We start from the raw sequence: 19803 nt of genomic DNA, 5'->3' as shown, positions 1-19803 counted from the left end.
TTCATTCTAGTGTTCTAAGATCCCTTCTAGCGCTTTCATTTTGTGTTCAAAGATCTATTCTAGCACTTTCATTCTATATTTTGAGGTCTGTTATAGCTCTTTCATCCTATATCCTAGCATTCCTAATACTCTTTCATTCTTTGTTCTGTAGCCCCTTCTAGATCTTTAATTCGGCATTCTAAGGTCTCTTCAAACTCTTCCATTCTGTGTTCTGAGTTCTATTCCAGTTCTTTCATTCTGACTATCTAATATTTCATGAACTACATTCTTAGGTCCCTTCCAACTAAAGCATTCTGTGACTCTGATACATAATTCTCTTCTAGTTCTGAGGATATCCCTTCCCCAAACCATTGTCCTCCCATTCCCCAGAAACAGAAGACATGACAAAGAAAAATTTGTCTAAGTGCTTTATTGATACTGCTCAGGATATCTGGAATTAGGTGAAGGAAAAACCAGAAAAACAATAAGAGGAAGATGAGTGAAGATTCTGAAGCATTCAGCTACATTTGTTCCGCCCATCGTCCCGAAATCACACTAGGTAGGACAAAGCCTCCTGAAAGGTAAATGAGTAAACATAATGAAATAAGTTGCCTAAGATGATCTTTAGAAGTGGGGCAATAGGGGCTGGGTGAGTGGTCAGAGAATTATTGTTCCTCAAGGATCCTAGTAACTGGCACAGATTCAGTACTGCTTGATGAAAGTAGTAAGAGTAACAGCTAAGGGATAGTCAGGTAGCTCAGTGGATAGAGTGGTAGGCCTTGAGTCAGGAGAGCCTGTTTTTGAATCTGGCCTCAGATACTTTCTAGCTATGTGACCCTGGGCAAGTCACCTAATCCCAATCACCTAGCCCTTCCTACTCTTCTGCCTTGGAACCACTACTTAGTATTGATTCCAAGACAAAAGGTAAGGGTTTAGAAAATAATAATTAACATTTAGAACAATAACAAAACCTAGCATTCCTATAATGATTCTAAGTTTACAGAGTGCATTATATGTTCTCTCATTTGTTCCTCACAACTCTATAAGGTAGGATTTTTGTCCTTTCCGTTTTTCAGATGAAGAAACTGAAACTGAAAGAGGTCAAGTGATTTGTACAGGGTCGTACAACTAATGTCTAAGGCAGAATTCAAACTCAGGTCTTTCCTGGCTCCAAGTCTAGCCCTCGATCCACTATGTCACCTAGCGGTCAAATAAATCTGCCTATTGCAAATTCTTTTCCTTTCCATTCCCTCATGATATCTTCTCATTAGACCTCTCTAGGACATTGGATGGTTAGTCCCATCATAATGAGTAAATAACTAAAATTAAAAGGCAGGAAATGTCCCATCACAACTAATCCGTAACAGAGCCTGAACTCAAACCCAGATCATTTGTCGACTTTCATCCTGTAACTTTTTGCACTCGACCACTCCAAGTTTTAATGGGATCACTTTGCTACTAAGACCTACTGAGACCAATTTAAGAACATATTGAGACTGAGATCTATGCTGCCTGCTGGATTGTGGTACAGGGTATCATATACAATATATACTTGGGAAAGGTTTATTTAAGAAACAGTTTTAACTGAGTTTAAGTCGTCTTGCATGAAACCTTCAAGCAAAGGCAAAAATTCCAGAAACCCAGGAGTAAGGAAATATCAACAAGACTCGACCTTTCCCATGTGGGGCAACACCGCCACCTTTTGTTTAAGCTTGAGAGATGTCACTAAAAGAACAGGATCCTGCCTAACCTGCCTCAAGTGCCCTGTTGTTCTGTTAAAAACTGCAAAGTAACAATATGAATCTATCTAATAACTCAGTAATATAGCAAAATAAATTTAAAATCACTGTGTAATAATTTATAGCAATTAATAATAAGTTAGAAAACTAATAATTGGACAATACATGATATCTTACCATAATAGTCTTGTAAATGCACAGTAACTCCACAATAGTGGTACAAGCACCAGAGAGTAATCCTGTAATACCTACAGAATCATTGTATCAATCCTGGACAGGGACTACTACCTGCGCAATGTATGTACAATGGCTACAGAGGGACTTCTGTTGATTTTACAATGCTTGAATAATGGCCAAAGAATGACTCCACACTGACTATGCAATAATGACTATGCAATGATTGCATTGTGACCAGACAACTCTATCATTTTTACATATGCAATTATAAAATTGTGACATAGTGACTGTGCAATGCCTGGATACTAACTGTACAATGATGGTCCATAGGCTATAAAGTAACACTGGGTTCTAGCAGTTCTAGGAAAGTAACTCTAGAACCCTTCGACAGCTGACAATAGCTATCCAATACAAGTTCAGAGACTTTATAATAAGGATGATCCATTACTATGTAGTTTTGACATAGTTACTATACAAAGCCAGGATTAATTGTATCAGCAGATGGGAACTGTATAACCATCCTGAGCAATGACTATATAGGAATGGTAAAAGGATTGTCCAAAGGCTAGAGAGTTCCACTATGAGAAGGCTCTATAACTGCTCTAAAGTCACTGGGTGATGTCTGCATACCAATGGCCACCCTGGTTACCAAATGAATGCTAAATAACTTGGTGATGCCCAAACAGTGAATACAGGGCAGAGAAGGTAGATTGGCAGGAGCCCCCAAGGGAATATTTACCAGCAGTTTTTTCACAGATTCAGAAGCTTCAGGTCCCAGCTCTTCCACACATTTTTTTAGCGCTTCAACCAGGTGCTCCACAGAGATGCCCAGTGTTTGAAAGAGCATTTTCAGTGGGTCCAGAAAGGAGAGGATATTGTTCAGGGGCAGGAGATTATTGATGGGAAGAGATCCACTATTGATGAAGAATGCAGTAGCTGTAGAAAAAAGGTAGATAGAAAAAAAAAAAGGCGATCATTTGAGATTCCAGGCAAAAATTCCCAGATACAGCCCATCTCTTGATGGTAAAATACAAACATCTCCAATCTGTCCTGCTTCCATCATCAGCACTACCAGCATACAAGTCATGAGCTTGTTAGCTGAGATTCTTCCTACTGGAAAGAAAAAGATGATTCCACTGCTGTTTGCATCATTAACTTTCTTCATTTAGAGAGATAAGAGAGTTTAGCAGTCATATGAAATCAAAAATGGGAACAAAGAAAATTTAAGAACATGGAACTTAGAGATAAACTTACAGATCATTTTATCTTATCACTTAATAGATGAGAAGCTCAGAGAAATTAAGACACAACCTAAAAGTAGAATAGGCAGTAAGTAACCAAGGTAAGATTCAAACCCAGATCCTCCTTGTTCTAGGTCATACTGTAGACTTTCATGCTTAGCTCACTATATAAGACTTGAAGTTGTTTCTAATAGAAGTGATCTATCTGTCCCACCTGCTCATCCATCTGCCTTACAGGTACAACTGTCATAAAAATTCTTGAGCTAAAGGAGATTGTATAGTGGATAGAGTGGTTTGCAGTCAGAAAGACCTGCCTTAGACACTCACTAGCACTGTGAACATGGACAATGGTCTTTCAACCAGTTTCCTCATATATAAAATGAAGAAAATAATGACATCTGTGTCAAAGGATTGTTGTGAGAATTAAATGAGATAACATATATAAAGTGCTTCACAACCCTTAAAGTGCTAAATAAATGCAATTATTACTCTGTCTACTTTCAGTTGTACTGTTATTATTACTATTATCATTAAAACAGTGATAGACGATATTCAAATACTTGGGTTTATGTTCTTATTTCAATACCTTCAAGTTGTATAATCAAAGACAACCACTTAACCTCTCTGAGCCTCGGTTTCCATAATTGTAAGATGGAATTAATAATTCTTATGCACGTGCTCTCTCTCTCTCTCATGGGGTTGTTGTGATAAAAGCATTTTGTAAACTATAAACTATTATCTTAAATTGCCACTTCATTATGATTAGTAAAAATACTTCCCTTGGACATAGCTTTGGATTCCAAAAACCTGAACTCAAGTCTCAACTCTGACACTTACTTGGTGGTACAGTACTTACTTGGAGGCTTATTTTTGTTTAGTTGTTTTTCAGACATATCCAACTCTTCATGCCTCCATTTAGGGGTTTCTTGAAAAAATTCTGGAATGTGTTTTCATTTTCTTCTCCAGCTCATTTTATAGATGAGGAAATTGAGGCAAACAAAGTGAAGTGACTTTCCCAGGGACACACAGCTAATAAGCGTCCAAGACCATATTTTGAACCCATGTAGATGAAACTTCTTGATTCCAAACCCAACCCTATCCACTGCACTACCTAGCTGCTCAACTTGGAGGTTAACTACACAGAAAAAAATACTGGATTTGGAGATAGAGAACCTGGGTTTAAATGCCAGCTCTGCCATGTACTACTTGTATGATCTTGTACCAACCACTCAACTTGTCTGTACCTCAGTCTTCATTCCTGAAAATTAAGAGGATTGCATTAAATAACCTCAAAAGCCTCTTCAAGATTGAACTTTGTGATTCCATGTGATTTTATACAAGTGAGTTTGCCACTCAAAAACTTTTGCCCATTTATAAAAAGGGAATAAGAATACTTTCTTAAACTACCTTCCATATAGGGATGTTTTAAGGATGAAATGAGATAAAGTATATAAAATGCTCTGGAAACCACAAAGCATTGGGAAAACATTCACTGTTCATATTATTCCTTTTGGTTTCATATTCATCAATCACATTCTATTTATAAAATGAGGCAACTAAGTGATGCAGTGGATAGATTGCTGGGCCTGGATTCAGGAAGATTCCAGTTCAAATTTGGCCTTTGACACTAGCTGTGTGGTCCTAGGCAAGTCACTTAACCCTGTTTGCCTCTGTTTCCTCATCTGTAACATGAGCTAGAAAAGAAAATGTCAAACCATGCCAGTATCTCTGCCAAGAAAACCCCAAATGGAGTCATGAAGAGTTGGAGGAGACAAAAAGCAAAACAAAAAACCTTTAAAATATCCTTGTAATGTCAAAAAAGTCCACTTATTATGCATAAAAGATGAAGAGTCTGAATAGCAAAGTATACTGGAATGAACGTTGCATTAGGAGTCAAAGAACTTCAGTTCAAATTCTGCCTCTACTACTGACCATATGCATGACTTCATCCAAGATACTTCTCTTGGCCCCATTCCCCTTGTGCAAAATAAGAGCATTGAGCTCAATGACCTCTAGGTTTCCTTCCAGTTCTATTTAAGATCTGAAGATGTCAACAATTTGGTAGCAGAGTCAGGACTAGGACCCAAGTCTCCACAGCCCCCATGTATTATTATTTCCACCACTTTTCACTGTATCTGTCCCCCAATCCATAGTTTGCTAGAGCTGGAAGAGCTCTCTGAGTTCCTCTCATCCCACTCATTTGACAGAAAAGAATGCAGGGCCAGAGACCCACTCAAGGTCATCCAGTAAGTTAGGAGTGGAAATGGGACTCGAAATCAGGTCTCCTGAATTCCTCTGCAAGTCCATTCAATTATACTACAGCTGTGTTTCAGACCCCAGTGTTTCAGGAATTGTCTCTGTTCAGACAACTTACCAGAGTAACTGCAGATGGCGAAAGTAACAAACAAAAAGATGTGTCCCAGCTTCATGACTGCTGTCTCTGGTAGTGATTTCTCAGATTCTTAAAATCTGAAATGAAAACCCAGAACACTCACTATTGAAATGAGATAGTCTGTGGTGCTGAGTGAGTGACAACTACACACACAGAGACACACACATATACATATTTATATTCATGGAGTCCCCTTTCAGCAACTTCAAGCCCCCTTGACCTTTCAGAAATGATATGCGGGTCATGTTTCCCTAGCAAACAGAGTAAGGCTTCTTCCTCCTTCCCTCTCGTTCCCGTGGGAATAGAAATCATCCTTGCTGACTCTGCCTCACGAGACCCTCTTCTGGGAGACCAGAGACGGTCTTCCAAACATATTCCTTTAGATGCAATTTGAGCAGTAGCTGGTATTGTTCTACTAAAAATTGTCTCCTCCCTAAGCAGGGTACACTTTTGGAAAGAGCACTAATTTAAAGCCAAAGAACTGAGGCGTGAATCTCAACTCCGCTACTGTGTGACCTTGGCAAGCATTTATTCAGCACCTACTGTGTTCCAGGCACAGTGCTACATATTAGGGATATAAGTACGGTGAGTGAAAGAAAAACACCTCTTCCCAAGAAGATTCTATTCTAATTGAGGAGATAACAAGTATATCCATAAATGTCCATAGTATAAATATAAAGAGTATCAAGACAAATAAACACGAAGTAGTTAAATGCAAGGTAGTTTGGGAGGGAGGACACTAGCATTTGGAGGATCAAGAAAGATTTTATGGAAAAAGAGGTGCTAGAGCTGCATTTTGAAGGAAGAGGAGAAGATGAAGAAGGCATGAAATCTAGTTATGGGGAATGACTTGTACAAAGGCACAGAGATGAAATGGCCTTTGGGAGGAACAGAGAGAAGACTAGTTTGGATGGAACACAGAGTTTGGAAGGAGGAATAATGACCAATGAGGCTGAAAACATAGGTTGAAGCCAGTCTTTGAAGGACTTTAAAAACTAAAAAGAGGAGCTTATATTTCATCCTAGAGGCAATAAGGAATCCCTAGAGTTGTTTGGGGATAGAAGTTACCTGATCATATATGTGAATAATAATAATAATAATACTGCCTCATATTTCTATAGCATTGTAACATTCACAAAGCACTTTGAAAGTATTATCTCATTTTATGCTCATAACAACCCTGGGAGATAGATATGATTATTATTCCCATAGTATACATGAGGAAAGTGAGGTAGATAGCTATGAAATGAATTCCTCAGGGTTAAAGAGATAGAAGGGGTTGCTAGGAGGTGCAGTGCATAGTACACCAGACCTGGAGTCAGAAACCTCATCTTCCTGAGTTCAGATCTGTCCTCAAACACTTACTACCTATATATATATATTACTAGCTGGCTAGTCTCAACCAGAAATGACAAAGCATTCCAGTGTCTTTGCCAAGAACATCCCAAATGTGATCGTAAACAGCCAGATACAACTAAAAACTGATTGAGAAACAACATAACTAGTAAGTGTCTGAAACAGGATTTGAATTAAGACTTTCTGAATTGAATTCAGGTCTAGCACTTGAGTTATCCACTGAACCACCCACCTGCCTATTGATTTGATTATAAAGAAAATTACTTTGTCAGAATTATATAGGGCAGACTAAAATGGGAAGGGGATTAAAGAAGGGAGACCAATTGGGTAGCCATGGTAATAATTTAAATTAAATAAGAGTCTGAACTAGCCCGAAAGCTGTGTAAACGGAGAAAAGGAGTTGAATAGGAGAGATATTTTCAAGACTGAAACAGCAACGTTTGTTAATCCATTGGATATTTGGGGTGAGGAAGAATGAGGAATCCAGGGAATGCCATGGTTATATATTTGAGAGATTCGAAGGATGGATACCTTTGATAGAAAGAAGGAAATTCAAAAGAAGGAAGCATTATATTTTTTAACCTACCCAGGTTTATGTTTCCTCAGGTGCAAAATGTGAAGCAATATGACCCCTAAGGTCCATTCCAGCTCAAAACATATATGATCCTCGGTCTTACCCTAAAGTTCTAGAAGGTCAGAGGTAGCAGAATCTCACAGGTGGAAGGGCAGCTTCACTAAATAGGAATTCCATCTCGGCATAATAATAATTATTATAGCTCACACTTATGCAGTTACATTTTCTAGCTACATAACCCTGGGCAAATCATTTTATCTCTGCCTGCCATATTTCCTCCTGTGTACAATGGGAATAACAATATTATCTACCCCCCAGGGTTGTTGTAAGGCTAAAATGAGATAATAGTTATAAAGTGCTTTGTGAACCTTAAAGCACAATGCAAATACTAGCTATTATTTTACCAAATGCTTTACACACACATCATCTCACATGATGCTCACAGCAGTCTTATGATATAAGTACTATTGTTATAATGCCCATTTTAAAGATGAGTAAACTGAGATGTATGGAATTTAAATGATATACAAAAGCAATAACTATCAGAAACAGGATAACATTTATTACCTGTGTGACCAGAGGTAGCTTGTTTTAGTGGAAGGAGAACCAGCCTTAAAGCCCAGTAGACTCAATTTCAAATTCTGCCTGTGATATTTATAGACTATATGAACATCCTCATCCTCTAAAGCAGGTGTCGGCAACCTTTTTGGCCGGGAGAGCCATAAACACCACATTTTTTTAAATGTAATTTCATGAGAGCCGTACACTGCTCACAGTGCGTGCTCCTGTAACAGCGGCTGAAAAAAAAATTGACTTTATGGCTCCTGCAGAAAGGAGCCATATCTGGCCCTCAAAAGAGCCAGATATGGCTTGAAAGCCATACATTGCCAACCCCTGCTCTTAAGTCACTCATCTTCTTAGTTCCCTAGACACCTCTCCAAGACTCTTAGTTGCCTGAAAGGTACCAACATGCATTGGCAGAGGGAGTTTCCTCCCCTAGTAGAAAAATCACAAGTCCAGTCATTATCCTAAGGCAAATCACTTTACTTCCCTTGGTTTCTTTATTTGTACAATGAGAAGACTGGTCTAGATAACAACTGAAGTCCCTTCAAGCTCTATATCTATGAGTCTTATGAATTTGTCAGAGGAAGTGAATATAGTGCTGGATTTGGAGAAATCTTAAAGGTGTCCCATGTCAGGGATTTCACTTTTAACCTGGCATAGTTCTCATTCTTCTTTGGAGCAACTGATTTCTTGAAGTTTTTTCTTTGTTCAAATATGAAATCTACCTCTCTGCATCTGCAGCCAGCTTCTCTCAATTCCACCCAAAGGGGAGAAAAAACATGTCTGATGCCTCCTCAACATGGAGGCCCTTTCAGCTATTTAAGACAGCCAAGAACTCCTCACTCCCAAGCTTTCACTTCCCTCATCTGAGTATCTGTGGTGCTCTCATCTCATTCCATAGATCATCCTCTGGCTACAGTCTTCTTCCTGATTATCCTTACATGTAAATATTCCACTGGGTCAAGGCCCTTCCTAAAAGATGGTGCCCTAGTTGAAGCCAGTCCTCCATATGTTGTCTGTTGAATGAAGAAGACAGTAGGATTCTCTCTTCCCTTTTCTCCTGTTTCTGTTAGTGGAGACCAAGATCACTTCAACTTTTTTGGTCTTCATATCATATTGTTACCTCACACTGAGTGTGAAGCCAACTAAAACTCTAATGTGTTTTTTGTATGTCCATGTTGTTTTTCACATATCCTCCACTGGTGCATCTAGTTTTCCAAACCAAAATATAGATTTTTCCATTTATACCTGATAAATTTCTTATTATATGGGGTGCATCATACCATCTCTCAAAAATCTGTGTGATCTGTAGGGGACCACAGTTCTAGAAGTATGGCCAAGAGATTATCTGAACATGGTGTGTTTTCCAGTAGTGAAATTCTCCTTTAACTTTTTTTTAATCTGATAAAGTTCTGGAAGTGCATTGTTCACAAAATGTTAGAGATGAAAAGAACTTTAGAAAAAAATTGCTGGGAAGTAGTATTATAGAACTCAAAACGTCAGAATAGGATGGAATGATAGACCATAGAACCCAGACTGTTAGAACAGGAGTAGAAAGCTTAGAACACAGAATTTCAGAATGTCAGAGGAGAAATGGAATAGAATATCAAAGCTGAAAAATAACCTTCAATTCCATTAAACAAGAAATGATCACATTTACTAAATACCAAACATTGTGTTTGGTGTGTGGAACACAGGAATAAAAATGAAATAATACCTTCCTTCTAAGAGTTTATATTATGCTGGGAAAAAACACATTATCCTAGAAATGATCAAACAAATCAACCATTTTTGAAGATGAGAAAAATGAGACACTTTTTGGATGTCTTCAACTCAAAAATTCTCTGAACTACATGTAATCTAATGCTTTATAAATTACAGAGTACTATGAAATAGTGACTTAGTATCTTTGGAGGTAAATCATTCCAGTGTTGGCCTATTTTGACCTTTAAGAAATTTATCCTTTTAATGAACCCAAATCAGCTCTTTTGTGACTTCCCCTGATTGCTCTTTGTTTGGTTCTCTGTGGCCAAGTGGAGCAAACTTTTTTCCATCTTTCCTATGACAGCCTTCCAGATACCTGAAAGAAGTAATCATGACCATATACAAATCATTTAATCTCTCTATGTCTCTGCTTCCTCATCTATAAAATGAGAAATTGAACTAGATGGCAAGTTCCTCTAAACTCTAAATCCTAGGTTCCACTTTCCCCTATTAAACTTCTTTTCCAGCTTAAAAATTTCTAACATAATTAAAACTAAGAAATAATTAGTCTAATCCCCTCCATTTTCAGATGAGGAAACAGTGGCCCCACTCTTTTTGTTGTTGTTATTTTCCCACTCCACTATTTCCACACAGCTTCTGACATTTTAATTTTTAAATTTTATTAATTTTAATAAGATTTTATATTAGTTATTTATATTATGTAAATTGATTTATTTATTTTAATTTTTTAAACCCTTAACTTCTGTGTATTGGCTCCTAGGTGGAAGAGTGGTAAGGGTGGGCAATGGGGGTCAAGTGACTTGCCCAGGGTCACACAGCTGGGAAGTGTCTGAGGCCAGATTTGAACCTAGGACCTCCTGTCTCTAGGCATGACTCTCAATCCACTGAGCTACCCAGCTGTCCTATTTATTTTAATTTTTAAAAACACTCAGAGTTAAAAAACGATCTCATGCAAATATCTTACAAGACAAAAACTGAAACTCAGAGCAAGAAAGTACCCTGTCCAAATTACTTCCTTCATGTTCTCAGTCATTTTTCCCTCCATACCATATTGCTTCTCAAGAAAAAGCAAAAAGAAAAGAAAAAGTCCATGCTTCAAGCCACAATGCCCATCCCTCTGAGATCATGCTCTCATTGTGCTGAGGAATGTCACGTTCACTTATCTGGATGACTTCCAGGAAGAAATTCAGTTAAGAGCCCATAGGGCTCATTGCCAAGCTTCATTTCCCTATTTCATGGGTTGGTTCTAATTTCTTACCATTATTCTTGTGACTGACAGTAGGGCAGTTATCCAGTAGGGGCCTGCATATTTGGAAGGTTAAGAAGAAAATAAGTGCTTGGCAATGATTACTCAGCCCCAAACTCCTCCTAAGTCCACCCTAGATTTAGATGGAGAACTGCCCTCTCCTTTATTTTGTCTGTCTTTCCAATACCAACATTACAATCTTCTGTTCCTGCTCTCTGGTCTTTTGCCCCCTTGATTATCACCTATCTACCTGCTCTACACTCCCCAGTGAAGGCAGCAACACCATCTTCTACTTTCAGAAAATTGAAATGTTTGATAAGATATTTCTTAGTTTCCCATTAAAATTCTGGAATCTGAGAGCTGTAAGGACCATCAGAGGGCATCAGTTCAATTCAGCTCAATAAACATTTATAAATGCCCACTTTGTGGACAAAAGAAAAATGGTCCCTCACCTCAAAGATGCTCTATTCTATGTTGGGATATATGCAAAATGTGCAAAAAAAAAAAAGGAAATACAAGGTCTTTTGAAGAGAAGTGGGGGGGGGGAAAGTGGAGGGAAATAGGAGAGAGGAGGGAGGAGGGGGGGGGAGAGATAGAATTAGAGATTGAGAAACAGAGAGACAGAGAGAGAAGGGGAGAGAGGGAAAGAGAGAGACAGAGAGAGACACACAGAGACAGAGACAAAGACAGAGATACAGAGAGAGAGAAAGAGAGACCGAGAGAGACAGAGAGAGACAGAGAGAGAGAGAGAGTTTGAGAAACAGGAAATGATGCCTGGACTGAGCCTCCAACACAGATTCTGAGAGGCAGAGGTAAAGAGTCCATTCTAGGCATGGTCATATACTAACATATCTCAGAGTCAAAAGACCTGGGTTTTAATCCAATCTCAGACACTGACTAACTGTTTAAGCCTGGGCTAGTGATTCTCTGATGATTTCTTCAGCTGTATAATGAGGGGAAAAGAGACAAAGTGAAATGCTAAATTCGGTGTACAAATGATTGAAACTAGTTCATGAAACAAGGTAATATGAAGTGATCCAAGAGAATAGTCTGTTATAATTTCTGATTTCCATTGCACATTAAAGTTGTATGAAGTGTTATTCTCATGTCACTATGAGGAATGTCATGTAAAGATGATTTTCCTAGGTGACAAATGAGGAGACAAGCTTTTTTTGAGGTGAAGCGACACACCTGGCATTTGTGTTACAGTTTTTTAAACTGGTGGTCCTCAAAAACAAGAGACTAGATAGTCTAATCCTCTCAGTTTTTAGATAAGAAACTGAAATCCAGAGGAGAAGAGAGATTAACTCAAAAATCACAGAGGAAGTAACCCTGGAAAAAATCATTTCCCTTTTCTCAAGCTCAGATTCCTCATCAAAAAGAGGAAAGTAAAAAATTGCTCCAAATTACTAAGAGAAATAAAAAATTTAAATGTAAGGTTTCACCTTCTACTTAGCAAACTGAGAAATAGCTGGCATTTGTATAACACTTTACATCTATGATTTTCTATCATTACAACAAACCTTGAGAGGTAGCTACTATCTCCTCATTTTAGAATGAGGAAACTGAGGTTGAAAGGCTTTGTCCACTGACACAGAGCTCCTAAGAACCTTTGACAGAATTTGAACTCGGGCCATCAGGATCATCCATTCCCACTACAGCACCTAGATGTTACTACACTAAAGATAACAAACAGCAGGATCAGTCAATATTTGAAGGGTTACAGAAAGACAGGCACATTGGTGCACTTCTGAAGTTGTTGGGGCTGTACTCTTCCTGGATTTCAGTTTGAAATTATGTCAAAAGAATAGCTAAACTGTTCATACCCTTTGGCTCAGGAATCTGGACTTAATAGTGATTAAGCATGTACCCTAAGAAAGTAAAAAACAGAAAGAAACATTACATATATATCATAGCACCCTTCATAGTAGAAAAAAATTAGTAACAAAAAATAGTTGGATATTGAGCAAAAAAACCATAGTATATGAGGATAAATATATGAATATTACTATTGAGTTAGAAATAACAAATACTGAGAATTCCGAGAAATGTGTAAAAATTTGTGTTGACTGATACAAAGTAAAGAATAAAGAAACAAGAGTAAAATAAGCAGAAACAAGAGCAGAAACCATATATTAGAATATATAATTTTTAAAAATCACTAAAAGAAAGTCAAATTCTCAGTAATGGAAACAACAATAACAATGAAGGCCCTAGAAAAGATATATCTTCTTCTTCATGATACAGAGGTGGAAGATTACAAGAAGTAAATATTATACACCTTGTTAGACATAATATGCTAAAAATATTTTGCTTAATAAATTGTTTTACCCACAAAAGAGAGTTAAGGCTTGATCAAGGGGCTGGATGATAACTAAGAAAAAGAGGAAAGGCATCAATATAATGTATGTAAAATAAAATGAGGGGCTTGGTCCAGGTGGTGTCTAAGGTCTCTTTCAGCTCTAAGTCTATGATCCTAAATAACAGAGCTAGGATTTGAATTCAGGACCCAAGATCCATTGTTCTTTATACTACATAAAACTGCTTCATTCAAATCATGAATCTACAACTAATAGTCATCAGGCCATCCACAGTCTTCATAGACAACCAACTCTGTATGTTGTTATTCTTGTTCAGCTAATTTTATGTGGTGTTGTTGTTTCAGTTGTGTCCAACTTTTTAGGACCTCAACTGGGATTTTCTTGGCAAAGATCCTGGAGTAATTTTTTATTTCCTTCTTCAGTATATTTTACAGATAAAGGAACTGAAACAAACAAATTTGTGTGACTTCTCAGGGTCACAAAGCTAATAACTGCCTGGGGCTGGATTTGAATTCAGGTCTTCCTAATTACAGGCTCTTCACTCTCATCACCACGCCATCTAGCTGCCCCAAATCTACATGTGGATAGCTCTAATTTTGAACCTTTTTTCTTCTCCAAAATGAATTTAAGTCTGTCTCTCTGGAACTTTCTATCTAATCCCTCAGTCCTTAGTTGTTATAGTTCTATCCTTTGGGACCAACCAGAATGAGTCAAATCTCTAATTCACTATTCAGCAACTATTATGGCCTCCGAAGTCTTCTTGACAAATTAAACTCCTCCAGGTCATTCAGCTTAACCGTGCATGGCATTAAGCAAGGGACAACTTCCCTGTCTATAACTATGGAAAACAGAAGAAGTGAAACAGGTAAGAACAAAAGGCAGAGAAAAGAGGTCTAAGCTTGATATCAGGAGTCCCAGGTCCTATTCAAAGCTTTGTCAGTAACTATAAAACTGAAAAAAGCACTTTATTTCTCCAACTTCAGTCCCCTCCATTTGGAAAATAGTAGTGTTCTGTCTGTCTCACCTCCATCCAAAGATAAAGACTTAACTTTATAAGTAGTTTATAGGATGTAGAAATGTGATTATTTCCAGAAATTTGAAACTATCTTTTTAAAAAATTAACATATCCAAACATAGTTCATTATAGGGAAACTACAGAAAGGAATATTTCCCTCCAATAGAGGTTTTACACACAGGGAGGAAGAAAAAAATTCACCTGGGGATACAATGAGAAAACAAGTTCTTTAAAGATGGGATGTATATGATGTTTGATATTTGAAACCCTAGACCTAAGCACAGGGCTTTGTACCTACTAGAATGCCTGTACTCCAGATAATAATAATGAGCCTATTATATTAAAGAAAGCTTTCATTAGAAAAATTTTGACTATCTTTTATAAAAATTATAAAAATGCACAAGTAGTTTAAAAATGTAACTTTAATATATTAATGCAGTTTTTGCTGTAATACCAAAGTGCAGTTAGTTTTAATTCATGAGCATGAAATTGAACTCTGCTTTATTCTTTTCTCCCAACCTAGGCCAACCTAGCTATGCACTCCCCTTTCACCATTTTATGACAAAAAAAATGGGGAATACATTGGGAGATTTGGCATACAAGCATGGAGACAAATGCCCAAATTGGAGTAATTTAGCCAAAATCTGGATGTGGCTGCAAGAGGGACTACTAGACTGTCTCAGGGCTGTTGTAGTGGCAGCAAATTTGGCTAAAACTATAGCTAATATAGTTTGGAGAAAAGAGTTAATAGTCTGCGCTGTGCTCACTATAGAGGTCCTCCTTAATTCACATCACACACAGCGCTTTTCAGCTAGCGGCATGACTGGACTTTTGAGCTATCACTTTTGTCTCGGCCAAATATGACTGTAACCCCATACGATCATGTCACCTTGTTGCCAGACTCCCTTGAGGATGCAGGTAACTCTCAAAATCGTATTGCTTTGACTGATGCTGTCCTCACCCCCAGACCAGACTTAGTTGAGATTCCACTCTGTGATGCAGAATTTTCCCTCTACACTAATGGGTCATACCTCCAGAAAAGGGCAGTGGAATTGGTGTCAGGTGACAATGCCATCCTATCTCCAAGCTTGTAGAAGCAGCAAACTTTATCCTAGTCCATCTGCTTAAGCAGAGTGAGAAGCAGCTGCGAGAGTGTGTGAATCATCAAAAGATCAATGAAATTTAACTGTTAGGGAAATATGAAGAAGTTAATAGTATTCAAGCCCAAAGTTATGATCAGCAAAATCTGGCTATTTGAATTAGAAATTATCGGAACTATAATTTATTATTATTTTGATTTTTTTATTACACAGATAGTTGTCAGAATTATCATGAGGCCAAGAGGTGGTGTATACTCAGCATGAACTCTGCTGCTGTCAGGTTGTTATTATCAGAACCACAGAACAGGACCATGGGCCAACTGAGGCCAACCATGTTAGCTCTGAGTAATGGAAAGCACCTGCAGGAATCACATCCCAGGCAATATGACTTTCAATCACCAAAGACTTTGCATCATTAAACAAAACTGACCTGACCCTTTCTTTGATGCCAGACAAATTCTGTCTTGTCTCTAAGAAAATTTTACCATTGTTAACCACTATATTCTCTCCCACTCTTACCATCTTACTAGCACTCAGGAAAACCTATCTCTATTCTTGCCCACATCTAACAACACTATATTCTAGACCGTCCTCTCTTCCAGTGGCTGTACCTTCACTTATACACACCGAGTCTGAAGGAGACAGAATACTTCTTGCTCCCTACTGCAACTTCTAGGTTTTACTTCTACCACCATTGTTCAGCAACTCTCCTCTGTTGAAGTTAACCTCATTAAAATTTTCTGCCCTACCCAGATCATGGTAGCTGTTACATATAAATGACTTCATCATTCTTCTTCCTTTCTCAAAGAGTTCAGCATCTGGCTTATCATCTTAGTCTAATCCCTATCTCCTGTTATGGGCCTGCAACATCATTATTGATGATTCCTCAAATTCTCTACCCTCCTAGTTCTTCATTCTCTTTAAATTCCATGACCTTCTCCTTCACTTCACCAGAGTCCCAAATAGGAATAGTAACACATTGGATCTTATTTCCCACAAGTGTTCTGCTTCCCTGATTAAAAACTCTACTATTCCTCAATTCTTTATCTTTCTATCTTTATACATTATCCTCTATTCTGAAATCCTTTCCCTTTTCTTCTATTGTTATTCCTCCCTTTCCAAAATTCAACCATGAATTATTCCTAACATTTACCTCCCCCATTCCTATTCACATTATAGGAATTAAATTAATTTCCAACACTCCAAGGATTATGTTTTTATTAAGTTTATTAATAATCACTTGAAGTAGAAGGAATAAAAAGGAAATAGAAGTAAAAAAGCCTAATTGTTTATCAAAATTAAGACCACCTGATTAAGTTCTCCTTGCCTGTTTAAAAAGCCCACTCCAACAAAGATAAGACAGTGAGAGGCGGGGCTACACCAAATTTATATCCTGTCTACATCAGTACCTACCATGAGGGTGTGGGGTGCTGAGAATTGTAGTTTTTAGGGTAACAGATTCTAATTACACAACATACTGCAATTCTGAATGTGTAGATATTAAATTCATGTCACACAATATCATTGCAGCAATTATTGATGATTCCTCAAATTCTCTACCCTCCTAGTTCTTCGTTCTCTTTGGTTTCCTAACTCACTCTCCACAAAAGTTTTCTAAATTTCTTCTCTCCTAGAGTCCTCCATATTCTCCTCTCTCATCTTTCTTAGCTGATAATTTCACATCTTTACTGAGAAAACTGATATCATTTCATGCACACTCCTTTTTCTTATACTCTTTTCTTCATCTCAAAACTCCTTGACATCATCTTCCATCTCCTCTTCCATAGAGTCCCAAATAATGAAATGGTCCCTCTTTTTGCTAAGGCCAAACTTCTACTTGCTATTTTTATCCCATTCCTTCACATATCCTCCAGCAAGTTATAACACACACACACACACACACACACACACACACACACCAGAAAGCACATACACATATATGTATATATACACACACGTGTGTATTATATGTGTTTGCATGTGTTTATTATGTGTATAAATACATATAGATTTTGAGAGGGAGGATAGAAAGGCCTGGCATGCTGTAGTCTGTGGGAACATAAAGAGTTATACATGTTTGGATGATTGAACAAAAATAAATATATAAAGACAGATATTTAAGTTTATATTTGGATATATAGTTATATGCTTATTCTTCTTCCATTAGAAAACAAACTCCTTGTAAGTGGGAATTTTTTTCATTCACTGTTTGAATACCCAACACTTAGCACAGTGTCTGGCATACAGTAATTACTTAATAAATGCTTGCTGATTTGATTTGACTCTATATTCCTTTCCAGGCTAGACACTTGCCTCTCTTCCCAGATTTTCTCTACAGTGCTCCAAAAACCCCTCTACTCTAGAATTTTTATATGGGGTGTGGGCTTTCCCTAGACAACTCAAAATCCCAAAGGTGTCCCTGGTCAGAAAGTACATAAAAAATTCATTTTCCTTACATTCCTGCAGTGCTGAGGGAAGGTGACTAAGAGCTGAGAGGAATATCATCTCTGGTCTCTCCCCTCATTCTCAATGAACATAGATAGGCACCTCCCAGCTTGCTTCTAATATGCATTTGTTTTGAGCTGTAAAGGAATATAATGGCAGCCATGTTGGGTCAAAAGTGATAGGCAGTTACCTGCTTAGAATGCAGAATGGATTGAGGTGGTGTGAGCTTGGTGTGAGCCTGACATGAGCCAGGGCACTTGAAATTTGCCTATAAAAGGAATAGACATGAACCCATCTTGGTCTCAGTTTAGAGATATTTGGGCAAGGGTGGTGAAGGACTTGGGCATAGCTTATTCTATCTTTACTCACAAATCAACTCCAGCTTAAAGACTGTTTCAACTAACTATTAGCCTCAGTTCTCTGATTTATTATTAAGAAGAAGATCTACAAAGAAATCCATAATCAGCATGGTCAAACCTTGATTTAGGGCTGGGCCAATCAGGCCTAGCCAGGCTGTCAGCCAATCAAGATCCTTAATCAATAATAATCAATTGAAGATTCAACAATGAGCTATTCAACTTAGATTTACTTGGGAAATCCAAAGTCCCACTTTCCATCTTTACCCAGTTCACCTTTCCCTAAACTCTTCAACAATTAAGCCATCTTTTAAGAAGCTACTTGCCTGTGAATTCTCAAGAGTCCAAGGGGAAGCTTCAGTTGGCAAAGTCCTGTGACAGCCAGGAGAGGGGTTTTACTTTCAATATTCCTTCAACCAACAGTTAAGAACAAATCTGCAGTCAGAACAAGTCGATTAATTAATTAGTCTTAATAGACCAAACATCCAGGGCTATTGAATATCAAGCTAAGGAATATAGTCAGCGCCATCAACTTACTAGGGCTTCAGTTAGGACAAGGGTCAACTATGTTCCCCAATCAGCTGACTCCTTAGTTTAGGCTGTTAGCCCTGGGTTACTGTTCTATTATATTGGTATTGGAGCAAAAAGATTCCACACATTCTCTTTTAGCACCAGTTGTATTTGGGTTGACCTTTTGGGATCACTACTATATCTAGGTGTCTCATTAGGATCTCTCAGTAATCTCCAATTAATTCCACATCAACTACCAAGACTTACATAACAGAGCTCAGACATCTAACCATCCCTTAAACTGGACAGGTTCACCCCCTTTTGGCTTTGAGGAATAGGACATAACCACATGACCCATCTTGGGTCCTAGAGTCCACCATCTTCCCATCTCCAGTCACATAAACCCTGTTGTCAGGAGGGTATAAGTATTCTTCTGGGAAGCAGTATTCCACCTATTCCTGCCTCCCAGCCAACTCAACTCAATAATGTAGCTTGTATTCAATTTAATAAAACTCTTTTATTTTTAAGCTAATTGCAGGAGCCTTATCATTCATGAAGAAGGTGTCCCTTCTGGACCATATTTTCCTAATTAGTTCTCCCACATCAAGTTCATTTCAGCCTGAATTTTACACATTGGAAATTTCATCTATTTCTGCATCTCCTTTCTCTGATTAACTGGTAATTTTCATTTTAAGGAGTACATCTAGACCACTCATATCATTTTTCCATTCCAGGATGTACTCCTGACTCCTCCTGGACTTTCTCTATAATATTCCCCCCTATCTTTTGTACCAAATATCTTCTCTTCATGCCCCTTTTCCATGGTGACTTTTATATTTTGTCTTCTCATATTAGAATGTAAGCTCCTTGAAGACATGAACTGCCTTTCTCATTGTATTTGTATTCTAACCACTTAGCACAGAGCCATACTAAAGTGAGGAGGTGGGAAGAGATAGGGAACAGAAATGTCACTAGCAGTATAAGACTTAGTCTCTGGCCTCCAAGGGCTCACAAATAAGTTAAGTTCATAGACACTAATAAACTAATAATCTATAAAAAATGA

At 37.9% G+C, this 19803-nt stretch overlaps 1 protein-coding gene across 1 annotated transcript; it reads right to left on the bottom strand.

Annotated features, from left to right (window-relative positions):
• Window positions 1-439: 439 nt before the first annotated feature.
• Window positions 440-5565, bottom strand: SCGB3A2 (secretoglobin family 3A member 2). Its single transcript, XM_044661651.1, has 3 exons — window positions 5511-5565; window positions 2635-2831; window positions 440-553 (listed from the first exon to the last, which is right to left on the bottom strand). Exons 1-3 carry the CDS (start codon window positions 5563-5565, stop codon window positions 530-532), a joined length of 276 nt encoding a protein of 91 aa, XP_044517586.1. The 3' UTR covers window positions 440-529.
• Between the last annotated feature and the right edge of the window lie 14238 nt (window positions 5566-19803).

This window comes from Gracilinanus agilis, chromosome 2 (assembly GCF_016433145.1).
Source record: "Gracilinanus agilis isolate LMUSP501 chromosome 2, AgileGrace, whole genome shotgun sequence".
Lineage (NCBI taxonomy): Eukaryota > Metazoa > Chordata > Mammalia > Didelphimorphia > Didelphidae > Gracilinanus > Gracilinanus agilis.
Note: the sequence above shows the minus strand (reverse complement) of the source record. Positions and strands in the feature narration are given on the sequence as shown.